General features: G+C 43.8%; 4 protein-coding genes across 4 annotated transcripts; all 4 read right to left on the bottom strand.

Moving 5' to 3' along the window:
- Positions 1–831: 831 nt before the first annotated feature.
- LOC136523832 (uncharacterized) lies at positions 832–1,293 on the bottom strand. The gene has a single exon (XM_066517377.1). It carries the CDS (start codon positions 1,291–1,293, stop codon positions 832–834), a length of 462 nt encoding a protein of 153 aa, XP_066373474.1.
- Positions 1,294–1,758: 465 nt separating this feature from the next.
- Positions 1,759–2,247, bottom strand: LOC136523055 (uncharacterized protein At5g01610-like). Its single transcript, XM_066516836.1, has one exon. The coding sequence runs from the start codon at positions 2,188–2,190 to the stop codon at positions 1,759–1,761; it is 432 nt and encodes a 143-aa protein (XP_066372933.1). The 5' UTR covers positions 2,191–2,247.
- Positions 2,248–17,642: 15,395 nt separating this feature from the next.
- LOC136523124 (uncharacterized protein At5g01610-like) lies at positions 17,643–18,074 on the bottom strand. The gene has a single exon (XM_066516905.1). It carries the CDS (start codon positions 18,072–18,074, stop codon positions 17,643–17,645), a length of 432 nt encoding a protein of 143 aa, XP_066373002.1.
- Positions 18,075–19,878: 1,804 nt separating this feature from the next.
- Positions 19,879–20,310, bottom strand: LOC136523088 (uncharacterized). Its single transcript, XM_066516864.1, has one exon. The coding sequence runs from the start codon at positions 20,308–20,310 to the stop codon at positions 19,879–19,881; it is 432 nt and encodes a 143-aa protein (XP_066372961.1).
- Positions 20,311–20,547: the final 237 nt, after the last annotated feature.

The raw sequence follows: 20,547 nt of genomic DNA, 5'->3' as shown, positions 1-20,547 counted from the left end.
TGCCCACCAAAACCACTGTGAAGGGGCCATCTGATGGGCACTCCATGTGGTTGCAGCCCGGCGTTCCGCAGAGCAACGCGGCGTTCCAATAGGCACAGAGAGAGCAAGGGAGCCACAGCTTGGGCAGCTTGTGCACCACACCTAAGGATGAAAACGGTACGAAAATATACCGTATCGTTTTCTACATTTAATCTGATCGAATTCGTATTTTCGGATAAATTCGAATTCGGTTCGAAATTCGGAACATCAAATTCGAAATCGGAATGAAAACGGTTTAGACATTTTTTCGACCGTTTTCTACTTTTCTACTTTTAATTCGGAATATCCCGAATTCAAAATTCGGTTTCAAAATTCGGTTTGAACCAAATTTGGCCCACTACAAGTCCAACCTTAGAAAAATCATATCTTTTTCATACAATCTCGGATGAAGATGATTTTTATATGAAAATTGTAGCTCTCGACGAGATCTACAACTTTTTAGTTCTTAGTTTTTTCATTTGATGTCTTGAAGATGTTCAAAAAAATTAAACAAAGTCAGCGATATATTAATCGCGTACCAGCGCTTGTTGCCTTAAAAAAAATCATATCTTCCTTACATCGTGTCGAATGGAGATACTTTTTAAGAAAGTTATAGGACTTGTTAATTATTATGTACTTGTTAATTGTTATGCACTTGGTCCTACGGATCAATATTCCGTATTGATTTTTCGTATACCGACCGTGTTCGACGTAATTTCGCTCGAATTAGTTCGTTTTCAAAATTTTTGATATTCCGTAAGTTCGTGTTCGTTTTCGTGTCCGGCTTTACCACTTTCGTTTTCGTTTTCGTATTCAAATGAAGAAGTAGAAAACGGTTGAGAGGTTTTCCGACCGTTTCCGACCGTTTTCATCCCTAACCACACCGGTGGCCGGAGTCCAAACGTTGAGCTCGTTCCTTGTAGGGTTACTCCGGGTGGGTTTGTAGTAGAACAGGATGCGGCCATGCCGGGCGTTCAGGGGAGACCGGGTGCGGCAGCCGGCATCATATGGGTAGAAGGAAGAGGTGGGCAAGAAGCGGCTGGTGGTGGCAGGTGAACGGCGGCGAACGATGAGCCCGAGCATGGGGGGCGCGCGGTGGAACAGGCGGAATCGGCGCCGGAAGCCGGGATCCGTGACGAGACGACACCAGCGCTTGCAGACCAGGGCGGCACGGACGAGCTGCGCCGGATTGTCCGACGGAAGGCGGAGCAGGTTCTCTTGCAGGAGCTCATCCATCAGTGCCGGCGGCTGGCTTTGTGGCGGTGGCGCGGCCATGCTGCTCCACGCTGGCCGCGGATCAGATCGGTGCAAAGGCGAGGGTTTGGTCAGCAGGGTTCCGTCGGTGCTAATGTGCTATTTTATAGAAAGGGACGAGATGATGAGAATATGAGTCTGACAGATCTCACTGAACGTGACCGGATCCAAGGTTTATGCCGAAATTCAAATCCCAAAAGGCTTTATTGGCAATGCGATTGGAATACGAGTCTGGCCGACAAAGTTCACTGAATTCTACATCGAATCGAATTCGAAAACAATCGAAAATATATTCGAAAAGTCTTGACGCACGATGCATCCATCATACATGTTTCCGTACTTGAACCTGAACTTTACATACACAAGAAAACATAAATATATTCGAAAATATAAACGTACTTGAACTTGAACTGAGATGACATGGCTCGATCGGCATATAAATGTTTCACGAGCTAACCAACGCAATTTGCTGATTACATTGCTTGATTACTCTCCGAACGCAAAGGCAGTGGCATCAAAGGTGTCCGAGAGGCCGGTACCGGTCTTGAAGGTCACCTTCTCCGGGGTGGCCTCGGGAACATACACCTCGACGACGCTGAGCCAGAGCATCAGCTCCTTGGTCTTCACGCCGGTGATCTTCCTCAGCTTGCCCTTCTCGGCGATCGCCGTCACCTCGGAGGCATATGACACCGTCTGCTTGATCTTCTTGAAGGTGTGCTCTACCTTCTTCTTCCCCTGCACCAGCCACAAGAACCCCGTGTCACGGTCGTACCCAAACTCCTGGATGTCCTCCATTGGAAGCAGGCCCTTGGGGAGGCCGAGCTCCTCCAGCAGCTCAACGGACTTCTTCCTGCACGCGGCGTCCCCGGTGACAACCTCTGCACTGGTGCGGTGGCTCTCAATGGCCTGGGACGCCATGGTTTACAAATGGAGCTGTGAGTAGCGCCTAGAAAAGAGACTGTCGTTGTAAAACTGTAGCTGGTTGCTCTTGAGAGTGATGATGTGTTTGTGTGATGGGAGATGGAGCTACAGCACATATATAGGCAGACAGCCTACAGACCGATGAGAAGCACTGCAAGACAACGTACATGCAGTCTTGTTTGACTTGGTTGGCAAAGCACGTTGAACTTAGACGAGGACCATTGTGGTGTGCTTTCAGGTCCGGCGTGCTGAACTATGAACTTACCGTTTCTCTACGTATCTAGCTGCTTGTAAATTAGTTTAAACTCTACACGAGTAGCTAAGTTGGTACCTCATTTTTTTTACACCGTTCGATTTCTCTCAATAAATTGTTAGTATTTTTTTCCACCATTATAATTTTTTATTTAATTGTTTTTTGAGGTAAATTTTTTATTTAAATTTAGCCTTGTCTCAGTTTAACTGAAAACAGGGTCCACTGCTCTAAATCCCCAATCAGTGTACCGGTTCACTATAATATATTTAAATTTCTCCTTTTATAATGACTGTATTTAAAAATAGCCAATTAACTTTGTGGCATAAGTAAATTTTGCTAATTTTTTCTCGATACTTATTTTAGCCGTCCTCTGAGTCTATAAGAAAATCGGAAATCAACTAAAACATCAAAGAGCAATATAATGTTACAACATCGACATAGGAGCTCCATTCTCTAAGGAAAAATACGAAAACATTAACACTTCCATTCTCAACCGGGACAATACTAAAATTAATACTTATGAGTATTTTTTTTGCGAGTAAATACTTAAAGTATTTAACAATACAAAATAATATGTCTATATAGCAACAAAATGTTGGGCATGCTGCGTGCTTAGAGCATCCCAAGAGTTCCTAAAACACTGTCCCAATCTAGTACTTTTAGTAAGATTGAAAAAAAAAAATTCTCTAACAACTCTCAACCTCACCTTCAAATCCTTTGGCACTTGGGAAACCCAGCCCCCAGCGTGGAAAAATACGCACAGTGCTGCGTCCGCGTATCCTCCTCGTGCGAGGTTTCCTGGGCGATCTCTTTCATATACCAGACTACGTCTTGGAAGCTGATCTTCGCTGATGCATCCAGACAGCCACAACCAACCGCCAGGAGGGCCTTACTCTCGGTTGGGAAACCCCTTCAGTCTCGGTTTTTTAACCGGGAGCACGAATCCGGGACTAAAGGGCTCCTCCTTTAGTCCCGGCTTCTCGCCCGGGACTAAAAGTGCACCTTTAGTCTCGGTTGGTAAGACCAACCGGGACTAAAGAGGCCTCCCGGCCTGGCCACGTGGGGACCAACCGGGACTAAATGTTTTCTTTTTTTTGTTTCTATTTTCAATTGATGATTCGTTTTGATTTTCGAATACGCATCCTACGCTGCTAGTAATATACGTATTCTACACGTTTATAATGTTTGAATATTTTGTACAAACTAAAGTATGAAACTAACGTATATATTACATGCATATACATATATTGTACGTTATTTTATGTACATATAATATGTATATGTATATATATATATATATATATATATATATATATATATATATATATATATATATATATATATATATATATATTCTATCATATCCTTGGGATAACAAATTCACTCCATCTGGTTTGGCTTCCATGTTTCGTTGACGTTATTGTAAAACTCGTCGGTGGGGTTGAGGACCTGGTCATTAAGAAATCCTGCTATGGTCTCTTGAATTGCTTTTAGTTGGTCACGTCGTATGACTTTTTCCTTCAACCATAGAGTCTTCAATAAAAGTTAAAGGAAAAGTATTAATATATATATATATATATATATATATATATATATATATATATATATGTGTGTGTTGGTCACGTGATTACTTATATATATGAGCAACAAAAGAAATTGTGAATATATGAATATATTTATATAACGTACTTTGAGGATCTCTTCAGGAGTTCTTTTTGCGTACGCCATGATGAACTCGCAAACATAGTATCCGCAGTAGTTGTTCCCCTGTTCTTGCCTCAGAACCCACTTTTACGAGAAAAAAGATCCGGTGAATTGAAAGCATGCATGGTGTTAATTGAATTATATATATAAATGTAGCTAGTACTTACTTTGTGTGCGATTACATCTAGTGGCGCTTTGCAATGTTTCATGTGGTGTTCCTCAATGAATTTTTTTCCAAACACTGCGCCCAATAAAATAAAAAATTAATTTGGCCTTTAATAATTGTTGCAGTTAAGAGATCGGGGTATATATAGTTGCTAGAGAGACCAAATTACCCTTAGATAATATCTATCATGTCTTGGTACTCTGTTTGCTCTTTTCTTAATGAGTCTAAGATGCTCAACCGACTATTGGCCATATCGATGACCATCAATATCCAGTGATTGTTGCATATGTTTTTATACACAAATATGATCAACATTAACTAGAGTATATATATATATATATATATATATATATATATATATATATATATATATATATATATATATATATATATATATATATATATATATATATATATATATATATATATATATACATATATATGGGAGATAGCTTAGCTAGTAAGCAAATAATTGAACAAATGTCCATATGATCGACATTAATTATTTAACACTCACTTGAAGTTGTAGGGGAAGAATATGTTCTTATTTTGTTGGTTCACTAAGAACCTCATGAGATTTTTCTCGAGTTCAGCTTTCCATTGAGGCGGGGGGTTAGGGTGTTTGAATACGACATTTGCATCAATGAAACCAATATCATTATCCTTTCTCTTTCTGAGTTCTATCATCTCATATCTGCATATATAAAAATATAGTGTGAGGATATATAATTAATGTGACACTTTAATAGTAGAAAAGAATCACACTTACAGACAATAGCAGCTAATGAGGCTTTTGTCGAGAGAGTCTAGGTGGCATAGTTTGTGTAATTCTACAAACTCGACATATATAATGTCATCGCCACAGAAGTAATGTTGGTTTCTAACTCTGACAGGAACAAAGGCATTTCCCCGTTCACACGCCGCCATGTACCACTTGTTTAGTAGGTACATTTATGTACATAGTTCACCTAAGGCCTCATGGTTGTATAGACTCTTTCCATGTTCAAATTTCTTTCAAGGATTCATTTTTGGAGCAGATGATCCTTCAACGAGCACTTGGACAAGGTCCAAACTAGTTTCCTCGTAAAACCGAGCTAGCTCCTCAAAATCGACGTCTAAGTCTAAGTTCGAACCATATTCATTACGAACGACAAGAGGAGGGACTGATTGTTGCGATTGTTGTCCGAGTTGTGCAACACCTTTCCCTGGTCTAGTCTTTTTCTACGCCGCCTCAAATGACTTGGTGAGAGAGCGGTCGTAGTCCGATTTTGGCAGGGTCTTGCTTTTTCTAGTCCACCTTCTTTCTTAGAAGATCTGGAGGTAGGTAGAAGTACGGTTTCTTCGGGTTCTCCCTCGCTTCTCGTTGCTTTTCACTTTTTCTAAGAAACTGTCCACATCTTTTTGTACTACAGCATTTAATTCCTTTTCACTTTTCTCGTAATACAGTTTTTGGGGAATAACTGGATTAGATGAGGCTTTCTTCTTTGCCGGCTGGTGGGCCAATGGCTTCGTTTGCAGGGCGGACCTCTTAGGAGCTGGCTTCTTCTTAGTCATCAAGGGAGGCGGGGAAGCCGTTGGAGACCTCCTTGGAGGCGTTGGAGACCTCCTTGGAGGTGACGGCAGTGGCGGCGTTGCCACCTGATTTCTCGGAGCACTATGATGATCTGGAGATTGGATAATTGGACTTAGGTTGGCGGAGACCCTGTTGTGTGAGTACAAAAAAGAATAATTGGGTATAAGAAATTGTTATTTTTAATCATGCATGTCAATAGAAAATTAGTGAAAATTTTTTTGTTCACTTTTGTCCACACCTATTGTCTAGCAATTGAGGAAGCGGCGGTGGACTAGAGACCACAGGAATAATGATGTAGCGCTTGCGCCATAGTATGAATGTCTTCTCTGTTTCTCCTAGAGTCTTCTCCCCATCACCTCCTGGAATGTCAAGAGCCAGATCACTAAAACCTTTATTAACTTTATCCACTGAGACGCTAACATATCCAGGTGGTATTATTGCCTCATGGATTCTTGGTGTTTTGGTAGGATCTAGAGGAGAAAAAACACCGAGAGCCACCATAATTGTGGCATTCTCTTTTTGTAGCTCACATGATGTAAACGGTGCAGTGATGTCATCCACAGGGAAACGTAGCAATGCGTCATCTTGATTTGACAACTCCGTGGAAGCGCAACTGCTTTTCAACTGATCAGGGGGGCTAATATTAATGTTGATTCCTAGATCTGATGCCTGCCTTTGGGCACTCATTACTATTTACACTTGCTTTATGATTTCGTCCTGCATTCTAGCTTGCATGTTTTTTCGCGCTCTTGTGCTTGAAGCAACGCCTCCCGTGACTCACGAACATATTCCTCCAACCTGCTGATCCGCGCTGCTTTCTCATCCTTCCTTCTCTGCCGGCTTCTATAGGTATCTTTGTCGTTAGGGAAACCATGCTCCCAAGAAATGTTCTGTCCTAAACCTCTTGTTCGGCCAATGTGTACAGCAGTTCCGATGGCATACGTCAGTTCATCCTTCTCTCTATTGGGCCTGAACGCACCAATAGCTTTAGCTTGTAGAGCATAAGATAATCTTTGTGTTGCTCTTTCGAGTTTTGGGCCATGAACCGGCTTCCCGGTCTCTAGGTCTAGTCTTCCCCCATGAGCGAAAAACCAATTCTTCGCGCGTTTGGGCCAATTGAGTGATTCTGGTGTGATACCCTTGGCAAGAATGTTCGCTTCCATTTTTTCCCACTTGGAAATGGCAGTCGCGTAGCCACCAGATCTCATGCCATGGTGGTATACCTTCTGTCGGGCATTCTCTTGGTTCCTTCTCACCCATTCCTCACCCTCTTCCGATGTCTTGTACCGTACAAAATCATTCTAGTAGGGCCTCAACTTCGCGAGCGGGCTCCTAGTATTGAAATTGGGCGTTAGGTTCTTCTTGACGTATTTCGTGTATAGCGATTTCTTCTAAGTCTGGAATTGCGTGGCCATCTTCTTGATAGCCCACTTTTGAACTAGCTCCTTCAATTCATCATCGTTGATATCATCATAATCATCCGCTTGCAACGTGAAATGTTGAAGGATATCATCCCAAATTAAATTCTTATCAAGATCAGAGACAAAACCAACATGAGGCTCGTTGATCTTTTCCTTCCATTCACGGGCACTGATCGGAAGTCTGTCCCTTGCAAGGTACCCATAGTGTTGCACGAATTTCCTTCCATGTGGACCAAGTGGTTCGCTTGTCTCGATATTGAATTATGATATTATGTAGCGCTCCTTCAATGGTTTTTTCGGGCCTTGAATATTTTTGCTTTTCACCGTTGTGGTCATCGATCCAGAGGGCTACGTATAAAAAAGAATAAATAAATATCATGTGTACACATAATAGATGATAGGTATTCAAATATATATATATACAATATTCAAATATATATATAAATATATATACCTCGCCAGTATTTTCTTGCACAATATTTTCTTGGTTATCTTCAAGAGCCAGGTATTGACTCCCGTCATCTACATCCTGCTGGTCACCATCGGCAAATTGAGTGCCGGTGTTGATAATATTCATCATTTCTTCATCCATGTTGTCTCTTGGGGCAGCCATCTAGCTTTTACTCCACTAGATATATCTATAAAAAATAAAACATGTTTCAATAAATAACCATCCATACTAGTTGACCTTGCTTACGTGATCATCTCGGCGAGCATTTCTCCACCGGACGGCACCGTACTTGGCCAAGGAAGAGCTCCGATTCTACGAGGAAGGAAACACGGTCTTCCACGACTGTTGCCGCTCTCCCTCGTAGAATCAAAGCTCCTTAACGTCCGTTACCGCTCGGCAGAGAACATGCTCGCCGAGATGAACACAGTCCGCAAATTCAACTAATACGGATTTTCTACAATTTTCTAATAATTTTCTAAGTTTTTCATTTCATGGAAAAATTAATTCTAAAAAATAAAAGGCATGATTTCTAAGTATTTCATTTCATGGAAAAAATAATTCTAAGTGACCTGCTCGATATCGGCGAGCTCGCGGGCGTTTAGGTTGCCGAGGATAGTAACATTTGTAGGTCTAAAGTTATCAAATATCCATCAAATTATAGCTCAAAAACATGTTTCAATAAATAACCATTCGTACTAGTTGACCTTGCTTACGTGATCATCTCGACGAGCATTTCTCCACCGGACGGCACCGTACTTGGCCAAGGAAGAGCTCCGATTCTATGAGGAAGCGAACACGGTCTTCCACGACCGTTGCCGCTCTCCCTCGTAGAATCAAAGCTCCTCCTTGACGTCCGTTACCGCTCGGCAGAGAACATGCTCGCCGAGATGAACACGGTCCGCAAATTCAACTAATACGGATTTTCTACAATTTTCTAACTATTTTCTAAGTTTTTTATTTCATGGAAAAATTAATTCTAAAAAATAAAAGGCATGATTTCTAAGTATTTCATTTCATGGAAAAAATAATTCTAAATGACCTGCTCGATATCGGCGAGCTCGCGGGCGTTTAGGTTGCCGAGGATAGTAACATTTGTGACATTTGTAGGTCTAAAGTTATCAAATATCCATCAAATTATAGCTCAAAAACATGTTTCAATAAATAACCATCCATACTAGTTGACCTTGCTTACGTGATCATCTCGACGAGCATTTTTTCACCGGACGGCACCGTACTTGGCCAAGGAAGAGCTCCGATTCTACGAGGAAGGAAACACGGTCTTCCACGACCGTTGCCGCTCTCCCTCGTAGAATCAAAGATCCTCCTTGACATTCGTTGCCGCTCGGCAGAGAACATGCTCGCTGAGCTGAACACGGTCCGCAAGTTCAACTAGTATGGATTTTCTACAATTTTCTAACTATTTTCTAAGTTTTTCATTTCATAAAAAGTTAAAATAAAATATTTAGTCACGGAGTCCATAGAAATGACCATATTTTGACCTAGCAACGCATTGTCAATTGTCATTGCATTGCATTGCACCTCGGACCGCAGCAACGCAACGAAAACTGTCAGTCCGGCTGTTTGGGCTCCGATTCTATGAACGAAGTGCACAAGACAGCAACGCAACCGCAAAACCATGACCGACAGAGCTGAACGACGACTGACGCCTGCCTGGTGCTCCCGATGGAAATGAGCCGCACCGCTGGGCACCGCAGCCGCGTGGAGTTGGTAGCACGAGTTCTTCGCCGTCCCGCACGTCGCGTTTTCAAGTGTTACAGAAACTCAAACATACAATGCTACTGACAGGCACATACAAGAGAAACTAATTACAACATAAAATCTTTCCTTGGTTCGGTATGCATCACGTCCGAATGAAGGAAGCACATACAAGGCTCGGCCGCGCTCCGGTGAGGCAGCGCGCACGGGGAAGGCTCGGGCGAGCTCCGGTGAGGCAGCGCGGGGAAGGCTCAGCCACCCTCTGGTGAGGCAGTGTGCGCGGGGAAGGCTCGGGCGAGCTCCGGTAAGGTAGCGCGGGGAAGGCTCGGCGCGCTCCGGTGAGCACAAGCGAGGTGGGGGCCAAGGATGAGGACGGTGCGCGCTCCAGCGAGGATGAGCGAGGCGCGCTGGCTGGCCGGAGAAGAAGCGCGCTGGCTAGCCGGAGAAGAGGCGCGCTGACAAGGCGAGGCTAGGGTGGTCACCTGGGAGCGATGGCACTACTGGATCGATCTGGTGGAGAAGATGAGGCGACGACGTGGCGGAGACAGAGAGGAAGAGAACTAGGGCGTGGTTTATAAAGGAAGAGAACTAGGGCGTGGTTTATAAAGAGAACTAGAAGCTATTATTAGAACCGGGACTAAAGGTCTAAGCTTTATCCCAGGTGTACCCATGACCCGGGAGTAAAGGGCATTTGGGCAGGCCACGAAAACTGTAGCTCTACCTTTAGTCCCGGGTGGTTGATCCACCCGGGAGTAAAGGGGGATCTGTCTCGGCTAGTGGATACACCCGGGACTAAAGCTCCACATTTAGTCTCGGGTGGTTGATCCACCCGGGAGTAAAGGGGGAGCTGCAGTTGGCTTTCTCTAATTACCATAAGTTTTTTCCTTTTTTTATATATTTCTTTTATATAAATATGCAGAGAGTTATTAATTGCCTAATAAATAAAATATTATCCAAAAAAATTATAAAAAAAATTCTTGGACTTGGTTTTGCATTATTATACGCAACAAAAATTTGTAAACTAAACTCTTTTGTTTTACTGTATAAATATTTGACATAGTGTAAATAATAATTACAATTTACACCATGCAAAAATATACTACTTAATTAAAATCATTAAAACTATTATTTTTCGACAGGAAATTAGTTTTCACATCTTATTAATGTTCATCATTTGGTTTTTCATCACACATTCTCCACGGGAAATCCACCGTCAAGCAGAAAATTCATTTAAACCGTAGAAAATATGAAAACACGACAAAAAAAAATCTGAAGTCACAATTATTACATAATAGGTCTAATACATCACTATATATATATCAAGCGGGCACAGTAGTGAACTTCTTCTTAACATATATCCCTTGGTTATGATCACGCCGTAACCATAGAGTGTCCTCATCATTTAGCTGGATGCTTGGGTCTTTGTTCACTGTGAAGGGTGGAATTCGGTCATCCTTTTCATAATCTTCTGATATGTCTGACTTGTCTTCAATTCCGACGATGTTTCTTCTCCCTGAAAGAACTATGTGGCGCTTTGGCTCATTGATTAGGTCGTTGTTGTTTTTCCCTCTCTTCGGTTTTGTAGCCATGTCCTTGACATAGAACACCTGATTCACATCCTTGGCAAGGACGAACGGTTCGTCTTTGTACCCAATATTGTTGATGTCCACGGTTGTCATTCCATACTGGTTGTCGACTGCTACCCCGCCTCCAGTCGCCTTTACCCATTAGCACTTGAACTAAGGTACCTTAAAAGTAGGTGCATAGTTTAGTTCCCATATCTCCTCTATGCGGCCATAATATGTTTGCTTATTTTTATTAGGGTCGGTGGCATCTATGCGGACACCACTGTTTTGGTTGGTGCTCCTTTTATCTTGGGCTACTGTGTAAAATGTATTCCCATTTATCTCATACACTTTGTATGTGAGGATATGCCACGATGGCTGCCTAGCCAACAAATAAAGTTGCTCATCAATACTCTCATCACCCTAACATTCTTTTCGCAACTAGTTGCTGAAAGTTTCCATGTACTGACGCGTAATCCAAGCTTCAGACTTCCCTTGAAACTCGGATCGGAGCAACTCTTTATGTGTCTCGATATATGGATCCACCAAAGAGGAGTTTTGCAGAACTGTGTAGTGTGCTTTATTAAAATAATTGTTCTGCATACCAATATATGGTTTCTTCCCTAGTGTCCCCTTTCCACTTAGTCTCCCCTCGTGTCGCGATTCAGGAACACCAATTGGGTCAAGGTCGGGAATAAAGTCAACACAAAACTCAATGACCTCCTCTGTTCCATAGCCCTTGGCGATGCTTCCTTCTGGTCGAGCACGGTTGCGAACATATTTCTTTAGGAATCCTATGAACCTCTCAAAGGGGAACATGTTGTGCAGGAACACAGGACCGAGAATGCTAATCTCCTTGACCAGGTGAACTAGGAGGTGTGTCATGCTATTAAAGAAGGAAGGAGGGAACACCAACTCAAAGCTGACAAGACATTGAACCACATCATTCTGTAGTTTAGCTAGATCTATTGGATCGATTGCCTTCTGAGAAATTGCATTTAGGAATGCACATAGCTTCACGGTGTCTAGACGTACATTTGGAGGTAGAATTCCTCTTAATGCAACGGGAAGCAATTGTGTCATGAGCACGTGGCAGTCATGGGACTTTAAGTTTAGGAATTTCTTCTCTGGCACATTTATTATACCCTTTATATTTGAGGAGAATCCAGATGGTACCTTGATGCTTACTAGGCATTCAAACATGCTTTCCTTCTCTTCTTTGCTAAGAGTGTAGCTGGCAGGACTTAAGTAATGGTGTCCATCATTTGTCTTCTCTGGATGTAGGTTGTCTTGTTCTTTTAAACACCGTAGGTCCTATCGTGCTTCAAGTGTGTCCTTAGGCTTCCCATACACACCCATGAAGCCTAGCAAGTTCACACAAAGATTCTTCGTCAGGTGCATCACGTCGATCGCGCTACGGACCTCTAGGACTTGCCAATAGGGTAGCTCCCAAAATATGGACTTCTTCTTCCACATGGGTGCATGACCGTCGGCGTCGTTCAGAACAAGTTCGCTGCCATGTGCCTTTCTAAATACTACTTTCACATCCTTGACCATATTGAGTACATCCTCACCAGTTCGGTTGCCTGGCTTGGTCTGGTGGTCTGCCTTATCTTTAAAATGCTTGCCTTTCTTTCTTAGGGGGTGATTCGCAGGAAGAAATCGACGATGGCCAAGGTACATGACCTTTTGATATTTTTTCAAGAATATACCTTTAATGTCATCGAAACAGTGCGTGCACGCATTATATCCCTTGTTTGATTGTCCTGAAAGATTACTTAGAGTAGGACAATCATTGATTGTTACAAACAACAATGCTCGCAGGTCAAAGTGCTCCTGTTTGTGCTCATCCCACACATCTACACCTGGTCTATTCCACAAAAGTAGAAATTCTTCAACTAGTGGCCTCAGGTACACATCAATGTCGTTGTCAGGTTGCCTTGGGCCTTGGATGAGCACTGGCATCATAATAAACTTACGCTTCATGCATAACCAGTGAGGAAGGTTGTAGATACATAGAGTAACAGGCCAAGTGCTATGACTACTGCTCTGCTCCCCGAAAGGATTCATACCATCCGTACTTAAAGCAAACCTTAAGTTTCTTACGTCATTTGCAAACTCTAGGAATTCTCTATCGATTGCTCTCCACTGGGACCCATCAGCAGGGTGTCTCAACATATTGTCTACCTTACGGTCTTCTTTGTGCCATCGCAACAACTCTGCATGGTCTTTGTTTCTGAACAGACGTTTCAAGCGTGGTATTATATGAGCATACCATATAATCTTGGCAGGGATTTTCTTCGTGGGACATTCGCCCTCAACATCACCAGGGTCATCTCGCCTGATCTTATACCGCGATGCATGACATATCGGGCATGCATCTAACTTCTCGTACTCCTCGCCACGGTAGAGGATGCAGTCATTAGGATATGCATGTATCTTCTGGATTTCTAATCCCAAAGGGCAGACTACTTGTTTTGCTTCGTACGTAGTGGCGGGCAATTTGTTATCCTTCGGAAGCATCTTCTTTTGGATTTTCAGTAACTCCTCAAATCCCTTGTCAGATACACCATTCTTTGCCTTCCATTGCAGCAATTCCAGTGTGGTACCCAACTTTTTCTGCCCTGCATCACAAGTTGGGTATAGCAATTTCTTATGATCCTCTAGCATGCGCTCGAACTTGATCTTCTCCTTTTCACTTTTACATTCTCTTTGTGCGTCACGAATGGCCTGACCAAGATCATCAGCGGGCTCATCTTCTTCCCCTACCTCTTCTTCAGCTTCCCCCATTGCAGTATCATTGAAGGCCCCATATTCAGCAATAATGTCATCATCGTCCCATTGTTCTTCTTCACCTTCTTCCATTACAACCCCGGTTTCTCCGTGCTTCGTCCAATAAATATAGTTTGGCATGAAACCTGACTTCAACAAGTGTGAATGAAGACTCCTTGAGCTATCATATTCCTTCAAATTCTTACATATGGCACATGGGCAGCACATGAAACCATCGCGTTTGTTTGCCTCGACCACACGCAAGAAAGAATGCACACCCTCAATGAACTCTTGGGAGCGGCGATCAGCATTGTACATCCAATGCCGTCTCATCTGCATTACATGATATACATACCATATTAAAACCTAGAACATAATTAGTTAATTATACGACATGCATGCCACCACACAAGGTATTAATTTATGAAAGTCTCGCTACAATGTAGACAATCCCAACTATCACTAAAAAACTAAAGCTAAAATACACTTCAGCAGCATAAAGATTTTGCGACCAATCCCAACTAAAACAGACAGATCATACGTTTGTTCAACATCTATGGGCTTCTTCCGCAGGATCACTGCCTCATCAGCTGCCGTAACCGCCTATGCAAGAGAGTTTTGCACGTGTTCAACATACTCTTCCTCTCAGTACCAGCCGGAACATCCAGTGCCATCCCACTGAAATTAAAACAAAAAATTAGAACTTTAATCACAATCATCATGAAAATAAGTATAAATTAACCATAATCATCAAATGCGACAAAATAACTCACATTGCGATCCGAACACTTGTAGAAGATACGGCCCTTGTTGGGACACTCCTTCCTCACCCGGTACTCCATCACAATCTTCTCCTCACACTTACCGCATGCAATGAGAGGGAGGTCCGGCCTTAGTCGCTTTGTAACCCGATGAGAGGCTAAGGACCCGGAAGCAGTTGCCATCTACTCTCTATACTCATTTTTAATATAATATAAATTTCTCATTTTATAAACAAATAAAATTAAAAAAACTCTAAAATTCTCTATATCTCTAAAGCATGAAGTGTGCTATGCATGCTAGAAATGAAAGCTCAATACTAGTTTTGAATAACTACTTTAACCTTCCTTCATCCAAATATGCAAACTTTAAAATAATTTTGAGCTTAAATGGCTTACAAATAAAAAAAATCTACCATAAAAAACCACATATATCTAGTCCACAAATGAAATAAGCTACTGATGAAACATGAGAGTATAAAGTTGGTAACCTTTAGAACCGAAGAATCGATGGAGGAATGGAAGAAATCTTGTGATCACCGGTGATGAGGAAGAAGAGAGGCCGGTGATGAAGCAAGAACACTGAGCTCGAAGTGGCTCGGGCTCAGAGAGGAACAAGGGGTATATAGGAGGGGACCTTTAATCCCGGTTGTAGACAGAAACCGGGACTAAATGTCTCTTTCTAGTCCCGGACGGAGCCTCCAGCCGGGAGTAGACTTTTACTCCCGGTTGGAGGTACAAACCGGGAGTAAAAGTGAACCTTTAGTCCCGGTTGGTAGCTCCAACCGGGACTAAATGTCCCTGCCCAATGGCTACTGCGCCAGGCTTTTGCTGGAGGGGACCTTTAGTCCCGGTTGGAGCTACCAACCGGGACTAAAGGTTTCTCTAGTCCTGAGCGCGAAAAGTACCGGGACTACAGCCAAATTTCGAAGTGGATCAAAGGTCGTTTCTCTACTAGTGAGAAATACACAAATTTTCTAAATATGAATACATTGGTTGTCAAACCAATAATCTGCACTCGAGGAACTAGTAAAACCAAACACACAGACCAGCAAATTGCTTTAGAAAAAAAGCAGGCAAATATATACTGACTTATTGTATGCATCTCCTATCATTTAACAACCAGCCAACAACATTTTTTTATTGGAAGAAGACTGACTCATAATTCAGAAAACATCTCCCATCTCGAAAAAAAATTCAGAAAAAACATCTCCGTTTACTTAGCATAATATATCATCCTAAATTCTTATATTGTTATTATACTGAATTGACAGATCATAGAGATTAGCAATGTTCATTTAGGTGCTGGCAATTTTAGTCTCCCAGCTCATCCTTCATAACAGGTCCTAATAGGCGAACATGTTTCTTGATAGATCTAACCAATTTTACCAATCGAATGATCCATAACAAAAGGAAATTTATCACAACTTTATGTTATATTGCAATAGTTTACTCTAAAAAATGAAAATTTTTGTACAAATATACCATTGTCCATATCCATGCATGCTACTAATAAGTGAAATACTGGCAAACCTATAGAAATTAAAACAGTACAGAATTCAAGATTGCCTGGGACACGTGAGGAAATTACCTGAAGTGCAGAAACTAATATAGGGAATAAATTTACAATGTGGCCATCAGCATCAGATACCTTCCTTACATGACCAGACTTGAGATCAATAGCCAAGACGCCATCATCACGACCAGCCCTAATGACAAAAACACCGGCAACATCTGCGGCAGCAACGATGTAAGGTGAGGATGAGAGGGCAGAAACAGGGAGAAAACTCTTGAGGTCAACAACTCTATGCCGCGTCCATGTCCATCCACCACTTGCAGTCGGAGCAGACTCCCTCAACCATATGCAAAGAGAGAAATCATCATGCACCATGGCGAATCCCAACCTATCATTCTCCACTGACATGAGCACAAGAACGGTAGACACTTTGCATATCGGCGGTAGCCCAATAAGCGATAGTTCTTTCTTGGCCAAATCGTACTCCAGGATTCCATTGTTCCACCTTGGGCGGAAGTAGAGCGCATTCCCAACAAGGGCACTGTAAGTGCAATGTAGCTCAACATACCTAGGATCCTCAACATATAGAGGCTGTCTGGCTCCACTCATCGGCCTCTGACGAGTAGACGCAAGCATTAGAGAACCTGCTGAATATATTTCCGCCTACCAAAACCACTGTGAAGGGGCCATCTGATGGGCACTCCATGTGGTTGCAGCCCGGCGTTCCGCAGAGCAACGCGGCGTTCCAATAGGCACAGAGAGAGCAAGGGAGCCACAGCTTGGGCGGCTTGTGCACCACACCGGTGGCTGGAGTCCAAACGTTGAGCTCGTTCCTTGCAGGGTTACTCCGGGCGGGTTTGTAGTAGAACAGGATGCGGCCATGCCGGGCATCATACGGGTAGAAGGAAGAGGTGGGCAAGAAGCGGGTGGTGGTGGCAGGTGAATGGCAGCGGACGATGAGCCCGAGCATGGGGGCGTGCGGTGGAACTGGCGGAATCGGCGCCAGAAGCTGGGATCCATGACGAGACGACAGAAGCCGGGATCCATGACGAGCCGCGCCGGATTGTCCGACAGAAGGCGGAGCAGGATCTCTTCCACGAGCTCATCCATCAGTACCGGCGGCTGGCTTTGTGGCGGTGGCGCGGCCATGCTGCTCGACGCTGGCCGCGTGTCAGATCGGTGCAAAGGTGAGGGTTTGGTCAACCGGGTTCCGTCAGTGCTAATGTGCTATTTTATAGAAAGGGACGAGACGATGGGAATATGAGTCTGACAGATCTCCGGCTATAGCTGTTCGAGAAGGATTTAACTGAGATTTTTTATATACAAGTTAGCCCTTAGCTGCCGCTATAGCCTGCTATAGCCGGCTATAGTCCATTTTGGGACATAGATAGCTAAATGGCTTTGCCAGTTATTTAAAACATTGGTTTACATAAAAAAATATAAATATATTCGAAAATATAAACGTACTTGAACTTGAACTGAGATGACATGGCTCGATCGGCATATATATGTTTCACGAGCTATCCAACGCAATTTGCTGATTACATTGCTTGATTACTCTCCGAACGCAAAGGCAGTGGCATCAAAGGTGTCAGAGAGGCCGGTACCGGTCTTGAAGGTCACCTTCTCCGGGGTGGCCTCGGGAACATACACCTCGACGACGCTGAGCCAGAGCATCAGCTCCTTGGTCTTCACGCCGGTGATCTTCCTCAGCTTGCCCTTCTCGGCGATCGCCGTCACCTCGGAGGCATATGACACCGTCTGCTTGATCTTCTTGAAGGTGTGCTCTACCTTCTTCTTCCCCTGCACCAGCCACAAGAACCCCGTGTCACGGTCGTACCCAAACTCCTGGATGTCCTCCATTGGAAGCAGGCCCTTGGGGAGGCCGAGCTCCTCCAGCAGCTCAACGGACTTCTTCCTGCACGCGGCGTCCCCGGTGACAACCTCTGCACTGGCGCGGTGGCTCTCAATGGCCTGGGACGCCATGGTTTACAAATGGAGCTGTGAGTAGAGCCAAGAAAAGAGACTGTCGTTGTAACTGTAGCTGGTTGCTCTTGAGAGTGATGATGTGTTCGTGTGATGGGAGATGGAGCAACAGCACATATATAGGCAGACAGCCTACAGACCGATGAGAAGCACTGCAAGACAACGTACATGCAGTCTTGTTTGACTTGGTTGGCAAAGCACGTTGAACATAGACGGGGACCATTGTGGTGTGCTTTCAGGTCCGGCGTGCTGAACTACGAACTTGACCGTTTCTCTACGTATCAGCTACTTGTAAATTAGTTTAAACTCTACACGAGTAGCTAAGTTGGTACCTCATTTTTTTACACCGTTCGATTTCTCTCAATAAATTGTTAGTATTTTTTTCCACAATTATAATTTTTTATTTAATTGTTTTTTGAGGTAAAATTTTTATTTAAATTTAGCCTTGTCTCAGTTTAACTGAAAACAGGGTCCACTACTCTAAATTCCCAATCAGTGTACCGGTTCACTATAATATATTTAAATTTCTCCTTTTATAACAACTGTATTTAAAAATCGCCGATTAACTTAGTGGCATAAGTAAATTTTGCTATTTTTTTTTTTCTCAATACTTATTTTAGCCGTCCTCTGAGTCTATAAGAAAATCGGAAATCAACTAAAACATCAAAGAGCAATATAATGTTACAACATCGACATAGGAGCTCCATTCTCTAAGGAAAAATACTATAACATTAACACTTCCATTCTCAACCGGGACAATACTAAAATTAATACTTATGAGTATTTTTTTGCGAGTAAATACTTAAAGTATTTAACAATACAAAATAATATGTCTATATAGCAACAGAATGTTGGGCATGTTGCGCGCTTAGAGCATCTCCAAGAGTTCCTAAAACACTGTCACAATCTAGTACTTTTAGCAAGATTGAAAAAAAAAAACATCTCCAACAACTCTCAACCCCACCTTCAAATCCTTTGGCACTTGGTAAACCCAGCCCCCAGCGTGGAAAAATACTCACAGTGCCGCGTCCTCGTATCCTCCTCGTGCGAGGTTTCCTGGGCGATCTCTTCCATATACCAGACTACGTATTGGAAGCTGATCTTCGCTGACGCATCCAGCCAACCACAGCTGGCTGCTGGCCGTCCTGGGTTGGCCATGCCTAGCTGTGGTTGGCCGAGGCTGTCGTGCCCTGGCCGACTACTGGCTGCCTGTGGCCAGCCGTGGCTGGCTGCTGGGCGGGTGTGGCCTAGCCAGGGTCGATTGTGGTCTAGGAAGAATTTTTCAGAGGGGAGACTAGCTTCGCCAGCTGGCGTCATAAGGGCGAAAGTGGAATGAGGAGGTAGGCAAGAAGCGGGTGGCAGTGGAAGGTGCATGGCTGTAGATGATGAACCCGAGCATGGGGGCGTGTTGTGGAACTGGTGAAATCGGAGCCGGAAGCCAGGATCAATGACAAGGCGGCACCAGCGCTTACAAGGGCGGCACGGACGAGGCGCAGGCACGCGGGTTTGTCCGTCGGGAGGTGGAGGAGGATCTCTTCCACGTCCATGAGTTCCGGCGGCCAGCGTGGTCTGCGTGGTGACGGTGGCGCGGCCATGCTGCTCGATAGGCGAGCGTTTGGTCAGGGGTTCCGTGGGAACACGAGAATTCACTGAATTGTATACGGAATCAAAAAAATGCGAAATACTCCACAGTACAGTACAAACTCACACACACGATACATCATACATGTTTGGTTACAAAACAAGAGATAAATACACACGGCCGTGCAGCACCAGCAACGTAGTACTTTTAACTTGAACTAGATTACTGTCCGAGCGCAAAGGCAGCAGCATCAAAGGTGTCAGAGAGGCCGGTGCCGGTTTTGAAGGTGACCTTGTCCGGCGAGGCCTCGGGAACATAGACCTCGACGACGCTGAGCCAGAGCATCAGCTCCTTGGTCTTCACGCCCATGATCTTCATTAGCTTGCCCTTCTCGACGAACGCCGTCACCTCGGAGGCATAGGACACCGTCTGCTTGATCTTCTTGAATGTGTGCTCGACCTTCTTCTTCCCCTGCACCAGCCACATGAACCCTGTCTCGCGGTTGTACCCGAACTCCTGGATGTCCTCCATTAGAAGCAGGCCCTTGGGGAGGCCAAGCTCCTCCAGCAGCTCAATGGACTTCTTTCTGCACGCGGCGTCTCCGGTGATGACATCTGCACCCGCGCGGTGGCTCTGGATGGCCTGGGACGCCATGGTTTATAAATTGAGCTGTGAGTAGGGCCAAGAAAGAGACTATAGTCTATATGTAGCCGTAAACTGTATATAGCTAGCTAGCTGCTCTTGAGAGTGATGAAATGTTTGTGTGATTAGGGATGGAGCAACAGCACATATATAGGCAGGCAGGCTGCTTGTAGAGACTACAGACTACAAAGAAGCGGTGCAACGAATGGTGCAGTCTTGTTTGACTTCGTTGGCAAAGGGGCCTTGAAC

This window comes from Miscanthus floridulus, chromosome 18 (genome assembly GCF_019320115.1).
Source record: "Miscanthus floridulus cultivar M001 chromosome 18, ASM1932011v1, whole genome shotgun sequence".
Classification (NCBI taxonomy): domain Eukaryota; kingdom Viridiplantae; phylum Streptophyta; class Magnoliopsida; order Poales; family Poaceae; genus Miscanthus; species Miscanthus floridulus.
Note: the sequence above shows the minus strand (reverse complement) of the source record. Positions and strands in the feature narration are given on the sequence as shown.